A 20,897-nucleotide genomic window follows, 5' to 3' on the forward strand; every position below is an offset into this window, starting at 1 on the left:
TATAGCGGTCATTATTTTAATGATAATATTACAAATATACAATAATTTCAACTTTGTCTATTGTTTTCGGATTACGAACATAACAAACGATCTGCGGTAAACGGTGGGTACGAGATTGCTATGGAGTGCCGACGTACGTACCGTGGCAAAAAGCGCGTGGACACTGAGCGGCGAGCGCCGGCAAGCTGTCAGCAGCTGATGAGTGCGGTGACACGAGCTAAGTGTTCAGGCAGAGACGTCCCGGTACTGATGTATACCGGAGGGCCGACCGTTTACCGCCAACAAGCCATGACGACGCGGACGCTTGACGGGCTACAGGCAGCGCCCGCCAATTTCATTGCTCGTCAAGCCGACGGCGGTGGTGGACCGTTCGCGCGTCATATGACGGTCGTCACTCCACGGTCGGTCGGTTTTTGTTGGTGGTGGTGGGGGGGGGGACTGGGATGTCGACGCTAAACGCGCGCGCGCACTCAGTACTCACACGAGTCGCGCACACACGCGCTCGTCCGATCAGATCAATATTTTCTGCAAACATCCCAGCTGTGGTCCTGCTGGCGGCGCGCCGTGTATTGCTGCTGTTGGCTGGTCGTCGTCGTCTTCGTCGCCGCGTCGCGGTCGTCATCGTCGTCGTTGCGTCGTTCTGGAGACGAAAATCGAAAACGACGGGGGAGAGACGCACGAGAGTAAAAACTGAAATTCCTTCCCTGCCTACCCTACCGCCATACAGACGGGACTGTACAATAATAAATACAAATAAAAAAAAAAAAAATACGCTACGATAAAATTTCCAAATATAACGTCATTCTGCCGTGGTCAGCGGTTTTTTCTCGCGGACCGACCGGAGAAAATTCGTACGATATTTTCTTTATATCGCCGTAAGTAGCGGAAGAAAGTCGAGAGAATTATATTACCGAAACCGACCCTCTTGTTGTCACCACCTCCTATACTCGACGACCACCTCCACCTATTCGTTCACATCGCCACAATCGCCGGGAAAAATTATAACAATACGAATAGAGACGAGGTACCTACGCGACCTCTCCCGTCCGCGCATCATCGTCGTATCATCATCGCACGCACCCCAACCCCCCCAGCCACTAGCATCACGTATTTGTATCACCCTCCGAGTGTGCGTGTGTCTGTCACATCGCGCGCGCAGAAACTAGAAAGACTCCGCCGCCGCAAGTACATAATGTGATATACATGTAACGCGCCGTAATTTACACAATAGTGGAGACAAGTGGTGTGTGTGCGCCGCCGTCGTTGTCGCCACAGCCGCCGCCGCGTTTTGTCGTTTTATAATAATTTTTCTCTTCTCTCGCGCTATCCGCCTCTGTTAAAATCGTAATCATTATTGTTGTTACAATATCGTCACCACCGTTATTATAAATATTATTACTATTATTATTATTATTATTATTATTATTATTACATTGTTAATTTTTTTTACTATTACTGCTATAATTACTGTTTGTACCTATTATTTTTATTATTACTATTATTATTATTTAAAATTCTCATTTTTACACATCGTAAACCATGATCTCCGTATTATTATTAACGCCCTGTGTTCGCATCGTCCTCACCGTTTTAGCAGTGTGTATAAGTATCGCGGTTCAACTGCCACTGTCCTTAAGTCAGACGCCTTCGGTTTCGTATCACCACGATTCTGGTAAGTCTTCTCTGCTACTCCTCACCTATCTGACAACATATACCTAGGTCTTATACCTAGTGCATAAATTTCCTTATTAACTACCTACTTATTAAGAAAAACAGCACAAGAACCCACTTGGAAATGTTGTGTTTGCAACTGTTGACCTTTCTAATTTCAATGTTTACCTATTCAGAACATAGAATTTTATTTCATCTCCCATTTTCGTTTATTGATCATTTGTTTGACATTTCACACTTTGACCTAATAGTCAGTCAGTCAATAGTGTTGATAGGTGACATTTCAATTCCGTTATCATAATTCAATTTTTCTTTAACAAATAAATTAATTTGTTTGCCTGTATACAAGAAGTTTTAACTTATTCCTACAATAAAACAGATTTAATAAAATAGAAAATCTATTCTAAAATTTCTTGCATTAATTATGAAATATAAATTGAAAATAACAACAACATTTTAACTCATACAATTATTTTAAATTGATTAGGTAATTTACAATGTAAAAATCAAAATTAAGTTTTAAATCTTACATCTAAAAAATGTAGACTTAATATCTACTTAATTTTAATTTATTATAGTTTATATCCAACCTCAAAATGCTCCATATGGATCTTATGTTGTCGAAGACCTTTCTCAGCATTCAAATAAAGTAAGTCTATTTTGTTATCAATTTAAAATTATAGTATTTATTAAAATATTTATTAAAATCTTTTTAGGAACAAGTATCCCATGATCGATCAAATCCTCCTCAGTAAGTAAATAAATATTTAAGGAGTTTCTTATTCTTCATAAAAATTGTTATGTTTGTTTAGAAAAAAATAATTGATACATATCTGTGTAATGAATTGATAATGAGTAATATATTTTTAAATTTTTTATCCCGCTATTAGGTTGACCTATATTTTTGGGAAATTTACATAATGTTTGGAGGTTTGAAATCATTTTATTAAATGTGATTCAATCAAGAGAGTATAAATGTTTATTTGCATAGTAATGTGTGTCAATCTATAAATATATAATTTAAAAATCAAAATAATTAAATTGTACTTTTATTTTTTACTTGTTTTTAATAACTGAATTACGGAAATTGATTATTTACTTAAAATATTTATGTATATAGATTATATCAATCAATTTATAATTATGCAATTATAATAAATTATATTTTAACTATAAGTTTAACTAAAATTTAAGGTAACATTGACAAAGAGGTTTATTTTGATTATCATGGAATTATTTCAACAAATATAGGTTTTTTAATTTCCTATAAAAGTAAAAAAAAATATTTTTCATATTAATTAATAAACTATAAAAGTTCTTTTATCGAGTATAATATTGTTTAACTGAATTCATAATTAGAATATATTTTTTTTAGTGTTGTAATATACTTTAGTATTTACGATAAATTATTTTATTATTTTTAGAAATTCAGCTAAAGATCCTGATATGATACTCATAAACATCAATACAGGTCCTCATCCACCTGGAATTGATGAACTTCAACCTGATACAGCTATTGGGTAAGTTATTGTATACTAAAATTATAGATAAATATAATTTTATAATGTACAACTAAATCGAGTAGAACTGTAGATTTAATTAACAGTGTTAATTAACCCATTGGCTAATGCTGGGTTGTACGAAAAATTGATTTTAAAAATGTTCAATGGTTCAATAAAATGTAATGGACCAATTATGGACTACTTAATTATGTTCAAGGAACGATAAGCTCACTATTGATTCGTGAAATGTTTAGTGATTGTTCATGCAACCCAGAATATGTATTTTTAACTTTGTTATTGATGTCTGTTGATTATTCTTACTGATAAATTTTTTAAATATATATTGTTCAAAATCAATTATTTAATTCCAAAAAACTAATTTAATGTAATTTAAAATCATAAATCAAAATTAATTTTAAAATAATAATTAAAGAAATTATTAGTTATTTTCTTCTTGTATATTTGGTTGAAAATGGTTTGATTTGATTTTGTTATAGCCCAGATGAAATGTATTACTTTGCTCCTAAAAATCCACAGAATAATAAAAGTTCAATTGTGGGTCAGCGTTTAGATGTTACAATTTTTGAGGATTTCCTTAACACTGCTCCGGTATAAAATTTTAATCTATAGAGTTGTTTTTAGCATATAATTCTTACCTAATTTGCTTACTAACTAAATTATTTAATATTTTTAGGAAAAACATAGAAATCGTTTAGACTTTTACAAAGTTCCTTATTTAAATAATCTCGTATTACCTCTGAGAGCAACATTTTCAGCAGCTATCTCAATATTTAATCCATACTCGGAAATTTTACAAGTTTGTTTAACATCTAACATCAAAATAATCAAATTTAATTGCTCTCCAGTATTTATAGAAATTATAATTTTAGGTTGTAAAAGTATTCGGTGGTGGACCCGGGTTTCATTTAAGTCTACCATCTGGCCAAATGGAAGATCAAAGAAATGTTTGGGATATTATGCCATACCAAACAAAACCTTTAATTCGATTTACATTTGCAGAACGGTCTAAGAAAAATCACTCCACAAAAATTGGGTACGTACAAATATTGTTTTAATTGTTAAAAAAAAATGTATTTATATAAAGGTTATTTTTTTTTATTGCAAACAGGTTGTTTTTGAGTAATCATGAATACATAAATGTACCTATAAATATTGTGATGGTATCAAAACCAGGTCTTTATAGTTCAGAACATATTATCGATTTCGGAGTTGCCAGTAGAAATGGTTTAGTTACATCAAAAGCACTAAACTTGTGTAATTCAGCAAAGTCTAGTATTATTGTTCAGGTATGTTATAGAGAATAAAAAATTATTTTTTAAGATGTTTATCATTCATTATATTTAAAAAAATATTTCTTTTAAGAATGTTACATCTGATTCTCACTTTGTGACTGTGGATTTTCCTCATGAAGTAGAAGTACCTCCACAGTCATGTACAGCAGGCCAAGTTGCTCATATTAGTTATCACTGTAAGGGCTGTGAATTATTTTTGACACCTTTATTGACTGTTTTCTTCCTAATCAACCGATTTATTAAATATATTTTTTTAGGGGATTATGTTGGTTATTCATATGGCGAAACACATTATGGACAGTTAACAGTAAAGAGTAACAAAGGCAACGAGTTGAATATACCGTATCATGGAAGAACATTGGAAGGTGATTTGGTGTATGAAGAACAATCGTTGCATTTTGTGATGTCGAAAGCAATTCGTTCAACAAGTATCATCAAAACTTTTTCATTGCTGAATAATTTTTCATCCACCCCGGTTGCTATTTCTCAAATAGGAATACCAAAAAATGCCACACAGTATTTTAAGGTAAATATTCTTATAAATTATAATTTTTATTTTGTATTAATTTCCATTTATTTATTAATTAATTTTTTAATATTTGTATAATATATACAATTATTCGTATGATTTTAATTAAATATTATTGGCCACTTATATGTTTTATGGTTTTTGTTTCATTTTTTAGATAAGAGATTTTAACCCTGTAGTTTTAAAACCTGGCCAGAATAAAACATTATTTCGCGTTGGATATGTAAACCCAAACAATTCCAAAATGGATATTATATCATACTTGGAATTTAAAACCAATGCTTCAGATTTTACAATTCCATTAATGGTGTATGACGGACAACTCTCACAGGTATATAAAACTTTGTGTTCAAAGTAATAATATGATATTACTTATTAAATGTGTTAATGCAATTAAAAATATTATTACTTTATAAATTAGGTTTTACCAGCTACTAACATCATCACATTACCACCAATAAGAATTAGTTCACCTCGTCATACTTATATTGTGGTTGCTAATGAAAATCCAGTTGCTATAATGGTTAAAGATTGGGGTACAACTTACACTCCACATGTATCATTAAATTTGGTTGAAATAGGAAAATTTAACTCTTCGATGCGTCGTAATAGTGCAGACAGTTGGTCTCGACCAATGATACGTGATGATCAAATACCAGCTGTAAGTGTTTCTTTGTTAATTTGATTTATCTTTTTATTTGCTTTGATAATGTTTTATTAAACAAAGATTAAAATTCAAAGTATTAATATGTTAAAATATGTATATTTGTAGCCTGTGGCTTTACCAGTTAAACATTATGCTATATTTCAATTGTTGGTATCTACACCAAATCCTGATCAAAATTTAACCGTTAAAATATGGATTCAAACTCAACATCAGCATTATAGTATACCATTGAAAGTATCTGTGTTTGATAAGAATTTACAAGTAATAGCTGAACCATTAGCATTTGAAAACTGTCATCCAGTAAGTGTGAAGTTATTAAATTATACATATAATAAATATTACTTAGGTAATATAATATTTACAATTGATCCTAATATAATATTTATAAATTTAAGGGTGCTGTATGTACTGCTGAAGTAAATGTTATGTCTTGGCTGGATAGAACATTAGCACTGACCTCAGTGACAAGTGAATTTGTTAGTGAAAATGTTCGATTTGTCCCCACAAGACCATCTCTTATTCAACCTCAAATGGTATCTTTAGTTGGACATATAGAATGGATTCCTGCCCACCATAAAAATTCTTCGGGTTGGATAGGTTTGTTCAGTAAAGCGGGTATGTGATATATTTTAGTATAAAATAAAAATGTTTTAATTCAATAAAATTGATATATATCTATATTTACACATGTAGAAAGAGCAATGTGGTTGTCAAGCTTTCATTTAACAAATTCTTCGGAAACGAGTTATATGGATTTTTCATGGTTTTATCGCCGAATGGGAAAATATTATGCTGAAGAAGACAATCGCACTCTAAGGCATCAGTTTACTTTAGAGACTGGTTTGTATTTTAAAGATAAATTATTATTTTTTAAATTAAGATGATTGAAGAAAGCTATTAGTTTATTTTCTTTCTGGGGTATTCAAATACTCCTAAATTTATATTATCCTTTTTGTTTTGATTTTAAAAATATCTTAATTTTATATTTTTAAATTGTTTTATAATAAAATAAAGTATGATAATTTTGTTCAGGTGGTGCTGAATCTTGTCAGTTTAGTGTGCATCTTCATTTAAAATGGCCAAAATTCATACAAGAACCTGGTGAAAATCGACAGCAAACTACATTCGAATTGCCAACCATGGAGGTGAAAGGAAAACCGTACTATCAAAAAATTTTGGTGAAAAATACATTTCATACACAAAATATAACATTGCATTTAGCTATGTATCCCCATCCATACTGGTGTAATATCACAGAATTCATAGATCTATTTGAACACGAGTATGAACATACACCAATTATTAAAACCGTCAACAATGAAATAATATTTTTGTGTTGTATTTAGGGTTAATTCTTTGTTAATATCAAGAGATGATTGGGAATTAGTGTTGAATAATTCTAGTCCTTATCGAAGGAAAGTGTTAAATGTCAAGAATTCTGTTTATGTTCCACATAAGAAAACTATGATATTCGTTCTGCCGCCACAAAAGGAACTTGAAGTGTTAGTAAGGTTTCAGCCAAAAAAACCTGGTGTCAGTACATCTATACTCTTCATCAGGTAATATTATAACACACATAAGAATTAATATTTTTTATTTTAAATAATTTATAAGTATTTTTTTGAATTTTGAATATTTTATTTTTCAGAAATGATGTATCTATTCTAGAAAGTATATTACTAAAAGGAATGGGAGCCTATCCTGTACTATCATTTGGTTCTAAGAGAAAACTACCTCCATTAATTTTTGATTTGGAATCTAGTCCTATGATTGATCTCATGTGTAGTAAAAGTGAGCGATTCAATACTTTTTATTTGTTTCCTTAAAAGTAAGAATTAAAATATAAAATATTTTTGTTTTAGATAAAACTTTATTGCCATCAGAGACCAGAATATTTTTAATAAAGAATCCTGGCAAACATACAGTTAGGATTACATCTATGACTATAAACAGTGTACTTTGCAGCGGCTATGGCTTTAGAATTTTAGACTGTAGAAAATTTTCTCTTTTACCTAATCAATCCAGAGAAGTATGTTTGCTTGCTTGCATTTTAATGTTTTTCAAAAGTAATAGAACAATTTTTTTTAGGTATCTGTAGAATTCACTGCTGATTTCACTCTAAGATCGGTTATTCGCCAGTTAGAAATAAATACTGAGGAAACAATTGGATCAGAAACTACTAGTCGTATTTTCATCTACCAGTTGTGGGGTATTGTACCTCCAGAATGGGAATTATGCCAAGAAAAATATACGTGGCAAGAGTTCCGTCGAGGTGATAGCTGGATTCGACCAGAATGGGAATCTTCAATAGGTCAAATTATGCTCCTGGCTGCTGGAATTCTCATGGTAGTTGCTTGGATTGTATCAATTGCTGCTGTACATACCATTGATAAGGATTTTTTATCAAAGAACCTTGGTCCTCCGTGTGTTGGAGCTCATGGAAAACGATCGTTTCAGTCTGTTCTAGCACAATCAGGAAATGCTAAAAAAAGTGAATTCAAGTATGTGATACGCAAACACCTCATTAGTACTACAGGTGATATGACTAGTGGTAATATTTCATTGAAAAATTAACAGGAATTCCAAGCACAAAGAAGGCAATGATGAAAAACGTAATGAGGTAATACCTGATCCTACATCTTTGGGTATATCACAAAGTGAGAACAGTTATGTCAAGCCTTCAGACTCTACACCCATTTGGAGTTTTATGTTGCGGAATACAGAACCAGAACCAGAACAAGTAAATTGTTTTTTTCCTTTTTATTTTGACTTTAATGATGATAAACTAAACTTTTTAGAAATTAGAAAAAGATCGAAGTAGATCTCATTTACTTGATAATCATCCTAAAGAAAAAACAAAGAGACGTTATTTAAGTCAAACGGTGATACCAGAAACTGATTCTAGTCAAAAGTACAATGTGTCTTCATGGCAAATCGCAAGAAATAGGTATGGTTTAATATAATTTATTTTTGTGTTTTATAAAACAATCATTCATACTTTTATTTTTTTTTTGATCTATGATTTAATTATTTACATTTTATTAACTTATACATTATATTGAAAATAATTAACTCAAAATATTATTTACAACTATCTTTATAAAACTAGATATTTAATGGGGAAAAATATGTTCCCTTTGAACTTTTAGAGATTGACATAAAAAATTTAACTAATATAATAAACAGTTATAATACCATGATATAATTATATAATTTGTATAGTTTTATTTATAATATTTTTGTAGATATTAGAAAACCATAAAAATTAAACTAACTTATTAGTGATAAACTAATTAAAATCATTACTTAATGCTAACTTCTTGTTAATTTTGTTATAGATCTCCTGGGCTTGTAATAGATTCTCAATTGAACAAAAATTCTAAAGCTGAAGAGGGAAAGTTTGAAATAGAAAACCGTAGACGTGCTGAAAAATTATTAAAAAAACAGTATGGTTTAAAACCAGTTGACAGTTGGAGAAAGCACAAGAAAGCACTTAATGCAGCCAAGTATTACGAAGAACTTCCAGTGACAGAGAAAATTAGTCCAAGTCCTGAACCAAAAGTCCTAGTAGAAACCAAACCAGATCCTAAAATCATAAAAACTGTGAAAAGCAATAAAAAAGTTTCTACTATCAGTCTTCCAGTAATAAAGCCGATTAATAGCCTGGAATCTCCAATAACAGTGTTGAATTCTCCATCACTCGAAGTGGTTAAGAAGCCTATTGCTTCTGTTGCACCATATCAAATTGTTCTTCCAAAACAGCCAATCGTAACAATCGTGCAGCCTGAACGTGTAATCGAAAAGTGTAATGTTCCTAAATCAAAACCAATACAAGCTATACAAAATAAAATTGAAAAAGAACCAGCAACAATACGGTCAGCAATATCAAAAAAATCAATTATTGACGATGATGGGCTATTGGCAGAATATAAGTGTATGAAGAAGAAAAATAAGACCGAGAGAAAAGCTTCGTTACCTCATTCTACACCACCAGTAGCATCTCCAGTTTCACCATCTATTGTTGTAAAACCAAAGGTTCAAAATGCTGAAAAATTAAATATGTCAGATATGATAAAACCAAAAGTTCAAACGGTTGAAAGATTTATTTCATCTGAAGTTACAAAATCAAAAGTCCAAACTATAGAAAGATTCAATGGGTCAGAAGTAGTAAAATCAAATGTTCAAAATATGGAAAGATTTAATTTGCCAGAAGTAATAAAACCAAAGGTACAATCTTCAGAAAAGTTAAGTTCACCAGAAGTAACAAAACCAAAAGTTAAAACTATAGAAACTTGTAATTCATCAGAAGTGATAAAATCAAAGGGTCAAAATGTTGAACATTCTAATTCATTTGAAGTGATAAAACCAAAAGTTCAATCTGTAGAGAGGTGCATTTCACCAGAAGTGACAAAGATAAAGGTACAAACTGTGGAAAGTTTCAATTCTCCAGAAGCAATAAAACCAAAAGTGCAAACAGTGGAAAAATTCACCTCTCCAGAATTAATCAAATCAAAAATTCAAACAGCGGAAAGTTGTAACTCTCCAGATGTGTTGAAACACAATGCCAACGAAATTGTTATTCCAGCCATCGCAGAAAAAGAAAATGAAGAATTTGTATCACTTTATAAGCCCCAGACAGATCAACAGCTAGACATCAAGAAGAAAATTACTGTATTGAAAAGAGGCTCTGATGAAAAACGTGTTGATCTTTCACCAACAATAACTAATAAACATGGTAATATTTTATTTAATACATTGGAACCTTGATTATCCAGGGTATTGGAGGGAAGGGGTCACACAGATAAATGAAAACCACGGTTAATCAAGACTTTTTATAATAATGAAATTTTGAAAATTTTTATTTAATTATTATTAGAAATATATACAATGTTATACATCCATAATATTGTATGTATTCAACAAGTTATCGGGGTTTAAAATATGATGTACAATATTGCTGATCTTCATATTGTTATCGTCATAAATGTCATTAATACGTTTGTCAATATTGTGCATTATGTAATATAAAATGTTCGATTATAACTACATTTATATGTACAGTCCATAATTATTTTTAAATTTTCAGTAGAGTGAGCATGGTTAATCGCGAACACAGATAATCGAGGTTCTATTGTATTTTAATTAAGGGCTTAATACAGTTATAAAATTGCTTTTGGTGTCAATATGTGTTAATTTCTTTTGTATTATTAGTTTGTATTTTAGGACCTGTGGGTTCAGGAAGAGATCGCAAAAATGAAGAAAAAGTAACTAAGCCTGATTCTGATTTAGTTTTATTTGAAACTTTAAAAAAAGAGTCAGGTTTGTTTAAAAGCATAAATTTCAATGACATATGTTAGAATATGTTTATTTTTTTTTAGAACCAAATCTTTCAATAATTGATACCATGGCAGCTACAAGTACATCAAGTTATGACAGTTCTACTGAAATAATACCATTTTCAAGCAATGACCCTGGATATAATTTATGGACATCATACATTTGGGGGCCAGTCTATGGGCAATCTACAAATAATTCTAGTCTACAGAAATAAACTCGTGAGTATTAAATAATATTATTATTGTGACAATGATATATTATAAGTGAAATATTGTCTAGTTTATACTTATTTTTGTTTTAGATACGTATACTAAAGGCCACTGCCGTGTAGTTATGCAAGTCCTTTTTGAAGCCCTTAAAATGTAGACTTTCTTTTGGACAATTGTAAGTTTCTTTTATTTATAGGCAATAATGGACTTGTTTTTGATAGACATATGTTTTTTGTGGACATTTTTGATCTTTCGAATCTAACTAATGAGCACGATTTTTTAGATTTCTTGATGTTTTGTTTCTACTTTGTTGTTGATTTTCTCCCTTCTTTTAATATCTGTCTTAATTCAGTAAAATAAAGACACAAAACATTTTGAAAATATAAAATAATAGTTTATTCTTTTTTATCCATTATTTAATGTACAGAAATCCGTATAAATTTTTATGCAGTAAAAAAAATAAAATTATAATCAACAATAAATATTAAATATAGATGAGTCAATATAATTCTCACTCTTATTAATATAAAAGTAAATGAAAATAAAATAAGTTTAACTTTTTATTAAGTCAATATTAATTTAACACATTATTTTCTGACAAACTAAAAAAATTAAAACAGTCTTTAAAATGTAATAAAATAAAATATGGATCAAGTGTAGTTACCATACAATTCCTTTTGGTTTGAATTTATGAAATTCAAATTAAAAATTATGGCTCAATTAGAATTTCTTATAAGGACTGAGAATTCATAGTTGCCAAATTTAATCATAGTGATCTTGTCTGTAAACAGACTGATAATATAAGTTATGTTATTTAGTGACTTCTTAACACTGTTGGTACAAGCTTGAAGTTCGTTAGATAATCCACATAACTTAATCAAAGAGTAACTGTAAATATAATTGAGCAATATTGTGGTACATCATAAACATGAGTAGTATTTGGTTAAATTATATTCTATTCGCTAAAGAACCTAGGTGCCAACTTGTTTTAGTTAAGCAGCAGTTAGACAATACTCATCTGTCCCTCACCAAATCAATCATCTATACAACTATTGTAACCTTCCAAACATGAATAGAGTAAATAAATCAAAAATTTTAAATATTTATAGTTAATAAATTATATTTAAGTTTTTTTTTGATAATTAATTCTAATTGTTACGGGATTAAACAAACTTTTTTTTAAATCCGTTTTTAATTCTAGTGTCTTTCTTTTTCATATCCTTTTTTGGCCCATAAATTATTTGTTGAACAATCATATTTTACGAATAATGAGAATAACAAAAGAGGACCCATCATTTCTATTGAGGGACTAAGCTAGTCCATTTTTGAGATAATCAATATATTAATGTTTTTAATAATTTATATTGCTACGTTCATTGTTCTTTAACTTATGATTAGTATCTAAATTTGTATTGGGCCCATACTTTTTCATAATAAAAAATAAATAAAACTTAGGTAATAATAATAATTGAAACCCCTTGATGAATGGTAAACTACACTTCTGATAAAATAATTAGTACAATTTATATAAATACTGTTTTAAAATTAAAACTAATCTTTTTCCACATATTCTTCTTTCATGTCCCTTCCTTTAGTTTCTATTGGTAATAATAAACTCGCTAAAGCGGCCAGTAAAGCTGCTGTAATGTAAATGATTATGGAAATATTAAATGATGATTTGAGCAATACCTAAAATATTTAAAAAAAAATGTAATCATTATATTATATTCAATGACATACTTGAACATCTAGGTAAATATATTATATTCTGGTTGTCAGACATACCTGAGCAACGTATGGTGTAACCATAGCACCTAGACGGGCCATAGCACTACAAGTTCCGACCCCTATGGATCTTAATGGCGTTGGATAAACCTATAACAAAAATTATGTAAAAATAAATAATTAAAAACTAAATAACTTAACAATATTATCATATAATAATTTCTGAAAATCACCTCTGGAGTATATACATAAATGGCCTGGAACACTCCTGCAATTATACCTCTTGCCAAAAACAATGTGAACGTCAACAATACACGACTAAGAAAAAAAGTGAATTGAAGTAAAAAAAATAATTGTTTTATGATTAAAATTTTTAATTAAGTCATTATTATTACTTTTTTGCATATTGAAATAGTAAAAATAAAGTAATAGCAAATAATGTAAATTGAAAAACCAATGTAATCTTTCGACCAAACCTATCAATCACAAAAATGGTGGCGAATATCCCTGTAACAATGTGTATTTTTTTATGTTAAATGAAAGTTAATATGTGAACTAGAATACTGGTATTACCAGGAAATTCTGCAAGTGTTGTCCACAGGAGATCTATGTAGTCTCGAGTTGTCAAATAATGAGATTCAGCAGTACAAGATTGCACAGTCTTAAAAATTCCACTATTTACATTTGATGAACATGTCCTATTATTGTTACTGCTCTCAAACAGTCCTGTAGACATCAACACAATGCCATAGTAACAAAATGCACACACCAACCTAAAATTAATTTATTTGAGTATTAAGATAATATGTATAAATTTGTATGTGGTTTGAATGAATCACCAAATAAACCAGAGTAAAACAGATGAGACTCTGAGTTGCGGCAATAGAAGATCAGTGAAACGACCACGTTTTTCTTCTAGAACCACATCATCAACGACCAATCTACCCAAGAGCATTGGTTTTCCATTATCATGTGCAACTTTTTTTAATGTGTCAATCGCCTTATCTGTTTGACCATTAGTCACTAGATACTTGGCTGATTCTGGTAACCACTATAAATTATAAATTGTAAGTACAAATATGTGTTTGAAAGTATTGACTATTACAATTAGTTTTATACATAAAATATAATATGTTATACATTTTAATCAATAAGCAATATTCGTCAATTATTTCAACTTTGCAAATATGAATAATAAAAATTACCATCAATGAAATATGGGATTTTCCTTGTAGTTAAGACAGATTATTTGAATGGTGTTTTTTAGTTATGTTTTGAAATGTTTGGTACATGTGAAATAATATTAAAAATATAAAAATTAAATTGCAGCTATTTAAAAATAATTAAACAGCTTATTACTGATTATTGTATTAAATATTCATATTTGTTAAACTTTAATTTGAATTAATGATTTATACACAAAGATCTAACTATTTTAAATTGAATAAGTATATTAGATTTTTGTGATATGAATAATATAATTTGTAGTATAAAACATGCAACAAGCGTTTATTGGGTGTTTTATTACCGGACACACACATGCGAAACCAAGCAATGGTGCTGTGGACAATACTAAAAGCCATTTCCAGCCTAATGTGGGCATCACTATTAGGGCTAAAAGAACTTCGAAGCATGCTCCGAGCGCCCAAAAACACTAAATAAAAATTGAAACAAAAATATTCATTATTAATAAGGTATTTATAATAATCATGAGGCGATCTGAGTTAAGTTTTTATTATGGTGTGTTGAGAATACATAATTTATAATATATAATAAAAGCATAAATAATGTGTAACAACCGTGAAAAATTTGGTGGCCTCGTATCGCCTCAATTTATAATGTATATGTGTAATAATATATTGTATTGACTACAAACACATCTATTTCAATATTACTAATGCTTAAACTTACATCAAGTAATACTACACATTTGGCTCGCTGTTTACAAGGTAAAAATTCTGCATATAACGTAACACTAGCAAATACACAATACATCACAAACAAAATATGTCAAAATAATATTACTAAATGAAACAGTAAATGTTATAAAATATTATTATTTTAACATACGACTGTGGAGAACAACCAATGGCAAATCCAACTAATCCTCGCAAGATCAATAACCATATATAGTTAGGTGACATTGAACTAAGAATGCCAAAGTAAAATAATAACACTGAACAGAGAGTCAAAGCCTGTAAAATATAAAAATGTATTATAAGTTTCATTAAAATATGGAACAAACAATAAACGTTGTTCATTGATTGTTGATTATAAATCAAAAGAGACTAAGTGACATTCATAGTATTTCTAATTTAGTTAAATTTAATTTACATACAATTTTAACCTTCCAATTGTAAAAATGTTAAACTCATTATGAACATTAAATATTTAAAAAATATTAGCCATTATTGAGTAGATCCAAGGGTTGATCTCAGGGTTTTGGGTTTGGAAAAAAAATAATTAAAAGTCAACTGATCCAAGAATCACAGTTTATTAAGGTCTATATTGTCATTTAATCTCTCTGACTAAAAACTGTAACTAGTAAGTAATCAACAAGCATACTGTTTTTCGGCCAAACTTATCACTGAAAGATCCCCAAAATGGTAAACTTAACATCATGCCCATAAAAACAACCTAAAAATAATTAAAAATTAATAATTAAGTATAAAAACAGAAAATGAAAGAATGTAGGAACATAATATAACTACAAGATTAATAATGCAAAAATTGAACACTAGGATGAACTCACAGTTGTTGCTAGTGCTTGTTGAAAAAGTGTTATTTGCCATTCGTATTGTAAAGTCGGTGATAAAATGCTCAATATGGTTGTTTCCATACTATCAGCCATCCAACAAAGTCCAGTGAACAGCGATAGTTTTACTTGGAATCTGCCAAATCCAAAAGCATCTACGGCTTGAGCAACAGTGTACGTTTCTAGCCAAGGGTAGACATAAAAAAATTTAAAAACTGTTTATGACCCATATATTTCAGTAAATCAACTTTGAATATAACTAGATGACATTTTTCAATTTTTGTCGGCGGATGAACTCTTAGGCTCATCACTTATGAGAACACCGCAACACAGTACTTACCATCGGGCACAACAGTCACGTTGCTCATTTCAAAGTCTTGCGCCTGTTTCTTGGCAGTGAAGACATTGCTGACCCTACGGTCAGATTCGTTCAGATTTTGGTAACCCGACGAGGAGGATTCCATTGTTTCGTTGGCGAGTCGAAAATTTAAACCGAAAACGAAGTGTCACATCACGCCGCTAATGAAAGTTGATGATTAATGGGAAATAAAAATTAAAAACCAGCACAAAGATTCAATGATAGATATTAATATATTATTTAAATGGTTTGAAATGTTTGAATTCAAAATTAATCGTTAGGATAAGGAATACTAGGCTTGTGCCATGTAAGCAGTCGCCAATCAGCGTCGGTCTAAAATATTAGTTATTATTTAATTTTCATGTTAATTTTAATATTTATTATTATTTATTACCGTGTCCATATTGCTATCATTTATTTGTTATCGACGCGGCGTGTTTATCGTATTTATCATGCGTTTATTCTACGTTTCTTCCACGGCTTTCTTATCCGAGAGTTAACGATATCGACGTTAATTCCTCCAAGAGTCCGGTGAGCCCGATAAGCAGGGCGACCGCAGCTGTTTGGGAAACTGATTGCAGAGATTTCTTTTCAAAGCCGAAAGATTGACTCCGCAGACCCTTACCGACCTCGTTTCCCAACGAATAATTTACTTCTTATATCTGTCTTTTCGCCCTCTCAGAAATCACACATCAAAAGTGAGTATCATTTTTGAAACCGATTTTCAGTTTTGTACCACACGTGACGCCTCTTTGTTCGACGGGGACATCGCAGCCAAAGGTCAACACAAGTAACCACTATCATTGACGACAGATTCTTACTTTGTTTCAGGATGTTGTTTGCTGGTATAAGAGAAACCCTGTCCAAGTTTGTGCAGTCTCCTTTCGGTGTGGTTAGAGCCGAAGAAGAACTAGTTGATCCAGCAAAGGTTTTGAGGGTAAGTTCAATGATACTATTACTATGCTACGATGACATTGAAAATATTAATGTACTATGCATTTTTAGGAAAAATGTGAACAAGAAAAAGAAGCCCAAGAAAGATTTGCCAAATTGCAAGAATGTAATACTCGAGTAAACTCTAGGAAAGCAACAGCTGAAACCTGCGTTGAAGAGTTTTGGGATTTTCTGGAAGTCGTCGATAAATGCATCGCAAAAGACCTGTTCGATCATCTCAAGTGAATAAAGTGTAAAATATGGTGTTGCAGTTTGACAGCCATTTAGCCTTAGGTATTTTATGTGTGGTATAATCCATTCTGTAAACAAAGATATGATATTGCTATTATTTCTTGTTTTTTTTTCGATTTTCCAATAAAATTTGAGTTGATTTAAAATTAGTTTTGCTTTACTGATATGCATTGAAGATGTATACATTGGTTGAACTATTTAAACATGTTCATTAGTCACTTGTGTTAGGAATTTATGATATATTATAATATCATAATAATATATATAATTATATATTTATAGTATACACGACGTGATACTAATATTATTATCAAACATGTGTTATGCTGTTATTGGTATTATTAGTAATTGATTCAATAAAATAAAAAATTTAAATTGATTTTTAGAAAGTTATAAAAACATATTATTTAACTATTATTTTGTTTTCCATTTATATGTTCTGTTATTTATATTAATTAAATAAAAATAAAATAACCATATTAAAGTTATAACAATTAATTCAGTAGTTAAAAATAGTTTTTAGATTATAAGTGTAGTTTAAAAATTACACATTTTTTGTTTTTTTATCTCGCAAACTTGGATCATTTTTTACAGATTTTTGAATAAATAATAATAATGACATTAATAATCAACATTTTATTTAACTTATTTTAATTTTTTTTTTACTTAAAATTTATTAAATTGATGATATCCAAATATTGTTTTTCAAAGCTACAAATGCATGTTGTCACTTGAATATAAGTATAAAATGTTATTGCTGTATTGACACTTTTTTATTTTTGGTATGGGACCACCTATGACAGTTTACAAATCACCGGATGGGAGATACTAGTCTATATTATTATTATTATTATTATGAGTGTCGTGTATTTGTATTTAATATTTATTGTGATTTATGGATGAATTAAATTAATTTAATTGCAGTTGAAAAGTAGGTCTAATCCACTTGGAAAGCGATGTATACAAATAGTTTATGTTAACCTATGGGTATTACTTTTTAAGCAAGTATGTATGATTTATAATAAATATTTTTAGACCACCTTTTTATTTTCAAAATTTAAATTCTTAAAATTAAATAATAAAAAATAATATTGGATAATTTTATCTGAATTTTTAATACATAATATTATTTATTGTGTTTTTAGATTTTATATTATTGCTGCATAGTTCTTAATTTATGGAAATAATGAAATTTTTTTTTATATTTACTTATTTAAATGGAAAGTTTTGTTTTAAAAATACTATTAATTATTCTTACTATCTATTATTATCATTAATTTTTTAGTTTTTTTATAAATAATTTTATCAAATGAATGGAGAAAAAATTGTTTAAATAAAGAACAAAATATTCATGATGAAAATGATTTAAAAAAATCTAAACCAAAATCATTAATAGATTTAAAAAAATTGGTTAAATTAAAAAAAAAATTATTATTCAAACCAGATTATACTTATTTCAAAATCTTGTTACTTTCTATAGTCAATACTTTTTCATCATCTTTATAATATTCTTTTTGAGGTACCTATTAAATTTTTAGTTTTATGGCAAAGAGAAAAAAAATACTCGTTCTATTGTTTTTGAACACTCATGTTGGATAGTTTAATAACTTAATATGTCACTTAAATTGATATTGTCCTTTATATTTTCCATTAATGTTGTTTTATCAAATTGATCAAATACTTATGTTCTTACATTAAAAGGTAAATATTGACGTATATTGTTTAAATCAACCTTGAACCTATAATTAAGTTAACATATTAGGTAAGTATACAATAGAAAATAAGTTAACATAAATATTATTATTATTTTAATGAAATAATTTATGGTGAATTATTTTTTTCAATATTAGGTCTGTTATAAAGGTCTGAAATTGGTTTAAACCTAAGCTGTAAGACTTTCATGCGTCGAGGGAATCGTTTTCTACAGCACTCGAATATCCGATCTATTCAATTTTTTTCTTCTTTAAAGTTAAATACAATGTATGACCTACATATTGTTTTCCTATCTAAATTTTGTAGTTTCTATTAATATGTGAATCTCAAGCAGAATTAAAATATTTTAAAATAATATACGCTTAAAATAAATACCAGGTATTTATTATGAATAAATAAACTCAGTGTTAAATTTGTTGATTGAAAACAATAATAAAAAAACTACGTCGTAAAACTTTTTATTCTTTTCAAAAGCGTGAGCCTAAAGATCGACGGATGATTATATTTAACAGACAACAATACCTATTACTTGGTTTAATTATGTCCAGGGCCGTTCAGAGGGTGGGGGCAACTGGACCATTTTGCCCCAGGTCCCGAGTTTGGAATATTTTTAGGTGGCCCCATCACAGTCATAATTATAAAAAAACCATGTCAGGATTTAAGATTAATCGGCGCTACCCATACAATTCATTCGAACCTATATTGTTTCCAAAACCTTATTTTTTATGAAATAGCAATATATAATATTACAGTTTTATTACGTCTCGGTAGACAGTCTGTTGTAATTATATGCAAGTACATAGATAAAAACATGAAATTTTCAGTTATTCTAAATGGTAGGTGCCTAATAATTATAATGAAATATTATTGACTATTATTGTCGTAGTATCTGAGTTGTAAATGCAAAGAAATAAGAATAGGTAATATAATAATTATAAATCAAATCATGAATTATATTTTCGTATGAATTCATTACAGCGCGGCACACCTGACGGGTTATTTATATAAAATAATCAGTGCTTGGAAAATTCCTTTAAAAAAGGAACTAGTTCACGTTCACGTTTCTCTTGTTAAAAAGGAACTAAATCCTTTACCGTGTCTGCCTTGAAGAAAGAAACTAGTTCCTTTTCTCGTTCCTTTTTAATGTGATGTAAAATAAAATAAAATATTATGAACTTTTATTTAAAAATAAATGAACGAAGAAAGGAACAAAAAAAATCGTTCATGTTCCTCTAAAAAGAAAACGAAATTCCAATAAGTTCCTTAACACGAAAAAGGAACTTCGTTGCCGATAAGTTCCTAAAAATGGAACGAAATCAAAGGAACGGATTCCAAGCATTGAAAATAATTTTATAATAATATATTAGTTTTTAAAGTAGTATAAGACTCAGTAGGGTGCCATGCATATAAGGGGCTTTGCTTACACCACTGATGACTCTACTCCACGCCACAGCGTTTAACTAGTATCTTAGTACCTATACCAGATACTTGCGTATAGGACATAGAATAATACTATAATAATTAACTAATACTTCAAATAATTTTATCAATCCATAAATTAATTAATTAAAATTAGGGCCCGGGAGTTCATATGCATTTGCATGCTTTTATTTAATGAACTAAAACTTAATAAAACTGATAATTATATTTGTATTTCTAAGTTCTTATTTTTAGATTAAAATCTATTTTAAGTAGATTTGGCATTATATAGTTAAGAAGTTATTTCAAATGTATAAATAATAGTGTGTGTCGTTGCACATGCCAACTGAAATTACAAATTCGCAGTTTTAGCGTTATAACGTCAACTAAATGTAATATCAGAGTGGTTATCAAGTGGATATACTTATAATTAATATTGTAGTATATTAATAAGAAAATTATTTATTATCGGATTTTGGGTGTGATAAGTAGTGGCCCTGAAAAGGGCCGTTTT

At 29.5% G+C, this 20,897-nt stretch overlaps 3 protein-coding genes across 5 annotated transcripts; 2 read left to right on the forward strand and 1 right to left on the reverse strand.

Moving 5' to 3' along the window:
- Positions 1-477: 477 nt before the first annotated feature.
- LOC113554741 (transmembrane protein 131) lies at positions 478-11,608 on the forward strand. 2 transcript variants are annotated; one of them, XM_026958707.1, is made up of 26 exons: positions 478-1,672; positions 2,250-2,320; positions 2,388-2,422; positions 3,096-3,191; positions 3,671-3,782; positions 3,868-3,990; positions 4,064-4,227; positions 4,303-4,480; positions 4,557-4,662; positions 4,744-5,012; positions 5,173-5,346; positions 5,437-5,676; positions 5,788-5,982; positions 6,078-6,297; positions 6,376-6,522; positions 6,715-6,964; positions 7,029-7,241; positions 7,331-7,473; positions 7,545-7,711; positions 7,771-8,183; positions 8,260-8,422; positions 8,481-8,629; positions 9,021-10,417; positions 10,894-11,001; positions 11,061-11,237; positions 11,321-11,608. In XM_026958707.1, the coding sequence occupies exons 1-25, from the start codon at positions 1,540-1,542 to the stop codon at positions 11,231-11,233; spliced, it is 5,439 nt and encodes a 1,812-aa protein (XP_026814508.1). In that variant the 5' UTR covers positions 478-1,539; the 3' UTR covers positions 11,234-11,237; positions 11,321-11,608. The 2 variants fall into 2 exon arrangements, with proteins under 2 accessions (XP_026814508.1, XP_026814509.1); XM_026958708.1 differs by lacking the exons at positions 478-1,672; positions 2,250-2,320; positions 2,388-2,422; positions 3,671-3,782; positions 3,868-3,990 and having other exon boundaries at positions 3,123-3,191; positions 11,321-11,607.
- A 176-nt stretch (positions 11,609-11,784) lies between these two features.
- Positions 11,785-16,467, reverse strand: LOC113554743 (synaptic vesicle 2-related protein). 2 transcript variants are annotated; one of them, XM_026958710.1, is made up of 12 exons: positions 16,049-16,467; positions 15,706-15,890; positions 15,519-15,590; positions 15,024-15,148; positions 14,865-14,928; positions 14,482-14,607; positions 13,793-14,004; positions 13,527-13,726; positions 13,349-13,460; positions 13,187-13,271; positions 13,014-13,103; positions 11,785-12,116 (listed from the first exon to the last, which is right to left on the reverse strand). In XM_026958710.1, exons 1-12 carry the CDS (start codon positions 16,170-16,172, stop codon positions 12,102-12,104), a joined length of 1,410 nt encoding a protein of 469 aa, XP_026814511.1. In that variant the 5' UTR covers positions 16,173-16,467; the 3' UTR covers positions 11,785-12,101. The 2 variants fall into 2 exon arrangements, with proteins under 2 accessions (XP_026814511.1, XP_026814510.1); XM_026958709.1 differs by having other exon boundaries at positions 11,785-12,917; positions 16,049-16,466.
- Positions 16,468-16,602: 135 nt separating this feature from the next.
- Positions 16,603-17,400, forward strand: LOC113554744 (cytochrome b-c1 complex subunit 6, mitochondrial-like). The gene is made up of 3 exons (XM_026958711.1): positions 16,603-16,764; positions 16,898-17,003; positions 17,072-17,400. The coding sequence occupies exons 2-3, from the start codon at positions 16,899-16,901 to the stop codon at positions 17,243-17,245; spliced, it is 279 nt and encodes a 92-aa protein (XP_026814512.1). The 5' UTR covers positions 16,603-16,764; position 16,898; the 3' UTR covers positions 17,246-17,400.
- Positions 17,401-20,897: the final 3,497 nt, after the last annotated feature.

This window comes from Rhopalosiphum maidis, chromosome 2 (assembly GCF_003676215.2).
Source record: "Rhopalosiphum maidis isolate BTI-1 chromosome 2, ASM367621v3, whole genome shotgun sequence".
NCBI lineage: Eukaryota > Metazoa > Arthropoda > Insecta > Hemiptera > Aphididae > Rhopalosiphum > Rhopalosiphum maidis.